The sequence below is a fragment of the Podarcis vaucheri genome, assembly GCF_965113315.1.
Source record: "Podarcis vaucheri genome assembly, chromosome: 18".
Classification (NCBI taxonomy): domain Eukaryota; kingdom Metazoa; phylum Chordata; class Lepidosauria; order Squamata; family Lacertidae; genus Podarcis; species Podarcis vaucheri.
Window position 1 is genome coordinate 807676 of NC_138756.1, and position 2247 is coordinate 809922.

Below are 2247 nucleotides of genomic sequence, written 5' to 3' on the forward strand. Positions count from 1 at the left end.
CCTGGGGTCCCTTCCAACCCTACAATTCTGTGCCATTTTCCCACAATGAGCTGTGCTCAAAACAGCTTATAGCAAACATCCAAAACACAGAAACACAGAGCATGAGAAGTACAAATCTACAAAATGCAGAGCATGTCGGAAGATTAAGAAATGACAAACATAGCATTCTCCTTTGAAGCAAATTGTGCCTTCTAGATTTGTTTCAGATTGATAGCCTGTCTTTTAAGAAAGGGAATGTAAAGATTTAAGTTTCAAGATACATCAGCAGGAGATGCCTGAGTTGCTCTTGCTCACCTGGGCGCCCTGAGAGACAGGAGCAGGAGGGGAGTGGGTCACTCTAGGGAAGAAGGAAGCCCCACATGCTCTTCCTCTCCTCTCCCCCTCGCAGCATTCCAGGGGCTGACGCAGAGCCCATGGCAGACCATGTCGACCACTAACAACATCGCCCAGGCACGGAAGCTGGTGGAGCAGCTGCGGATCGAGGCCGGGATCGAGAGGATAAAGGTGCGCCAGGAAAGAGGAGGGCCACCCCCCCCCACAAGCACACCCCACAGGGTCCTGCAAATCTCTCCTGGGGGCAGGGGTCATCCTGCTAGAGTCCCACCTGCGGACTTCCCCTGGCACATCTGCACAGGCTGAGAGGGGGACCTGATCCTGCTGCTGCTCTCATTCCTCTCTCTCCTTCTTCCCCACTCAGGTCTCCAAAGCCTCCTCGGAGCTCATGAATTACTGCGAGCAGCAGGCCAGGAACGACCCTCTGCTGGTGGGCGTCCCAGCCTCTGAGAACCCCTTCAAGGATAAGAAGCCCTGCACCATCCTATAGCCTGCTCCTGCCTGGTCTGTCTCTCGGCGGCATTGGACACCCGAGGCGTGCCGGGGGCAGAGAGGGGCTCCATCAGGGTGCAGACTGCAGCAAGCCCAGGTCCGATTCTGATCCCCAGAGGGAGCCCAATCCCGGGAACAAAGTTGGCCAGGTGGAGGAGCACAGGGGGTGCTTGGGGGAGGCGGGCATGCCCCTTTGGAAACCACCCTGATGTCCGTCCGGTGGGCCGGGGTCAGCCTGGACGCCAGAGTTCCCCACTTTGGCCCTTGGCAGGTGAGACCAGAGGTGTGGCTCTGTGGGAGATGGGCTCTCTGCACGTGCGTCTGCGCACTGTGCCCCTTTGCAAATGACCCACCCAGGAGTCCTTGGTTCAAAAGCCTCACAGGAGCAGTGGGGAGAAGGCAGGAACCATGACCTGGCCCCCGCCATTCCCCAAGGTGGCTCCTGCCTTGGAAGTGCCACGGACCCCCTGCAGAATCCCTGACAGGGCAGGGGGGGCAGGGGGCTCCTTCCTGTCCCCACGGAGGAGGAGAGTCTCCCTTCCTTGGGGAGCAGACCCCCTCCTGTGCACCCCTCCTAACCTGAGCCCCTCGCCCTGCTAGGGCTGCGTCTCCCTGCATGAGTCCCCCATAAACAACTCCCTTGAAGGAGAGAGCGAAAGGCTCCTTCCTCGATGGGGGGGGGCAGAAAGTGGGCATCTTCCTGCCCCCCACCTTGCAAGGGAGAAAGGAGGTTCTCTCCTTGGGGGAAAAGCGGAGGGGACTCTGCGGACGACAGCCCTGCAGGAAGAGGCCGAAGGTGGCTTGTCCCATGGGGATGGGGGGCAGGCCATGGGACCCCACAGCCCAGGCAACGGTTCCAGGAGGAAAGGAGGGAGGGGGAGAGAGAGATTGGAAAGGCCCCGTCCAAAGCCCCTTGCCCCTCGCTCTGCCCTGGCATCCAGGCCCCAGAGGCATCCCTACAGCTGTGTCAGGCCAAAGGGTTTGCTCTCGGATGCCCCCAAGGGAAGGAGCCCTCATTTGGCAGTCGGTCCCTGGAAAAGAAAAATGGAGGGGCCACAGTGGAAGGGAGGGGGCAGAAGGAGCTCTGCTTTGCTCCTTTCCCTCCCGGCGTTTTTGGAGGAGTGGGGTTGACACGCCCCCCCCCCCGGCCGTGGCGTTGGTGTGTCCTCTGCAGAGAGTCTCCCGCGGAAGGAGGTTCGGCAGAAAGGGACACCCCCCCTAAAGCCCCCCCAACCCTGTGGCGTCTGCGTTCTCCACCTTGTCACACATTGAGCCAGATGGGGGGGGGGATCCAAAGGGGTGCCCCTGCTGCTCTGTCCCATTCCTTCCTTCCCTTCCTCGCCAGGGGGGTGGCCTTGCTGTGACTCAAGCAGCCCCCCACCCCCAGATTTTTTTCAGCCTTCCCTGGGCATTTCTTCTGGC

The 2247-nt window shown here is 60.3% G+C and overlaps 1 protein-coding gene across 1 annotated transcript; it reads left to right on the top strand.

Moving 5' to 3' along the window:
- Nucleotides 1–360: 360 nt before the first annotated feature.
- LOC309523221 (guanine nucleotide-binding protein G(I)/G(S)/G(O) subunit gamma-7) lies at nt 361–1787 on the top strand. The gene is made up of 2 exons (XM_082207026.1): nt 361–504; nt 698–1787. Exons 1-2 carry the CDS (start codon nt 424–426, stop codon nt 821–823), a joined length of 207 nt encoding a protein of 68 aa, XP_082063152.1. The 5' UTR covers nt 361–423; the 3' UTR covers nt 824–1787.
- The last annotated feature ends 460 nt before the right edge of the window (nt 1788–2247 follow it).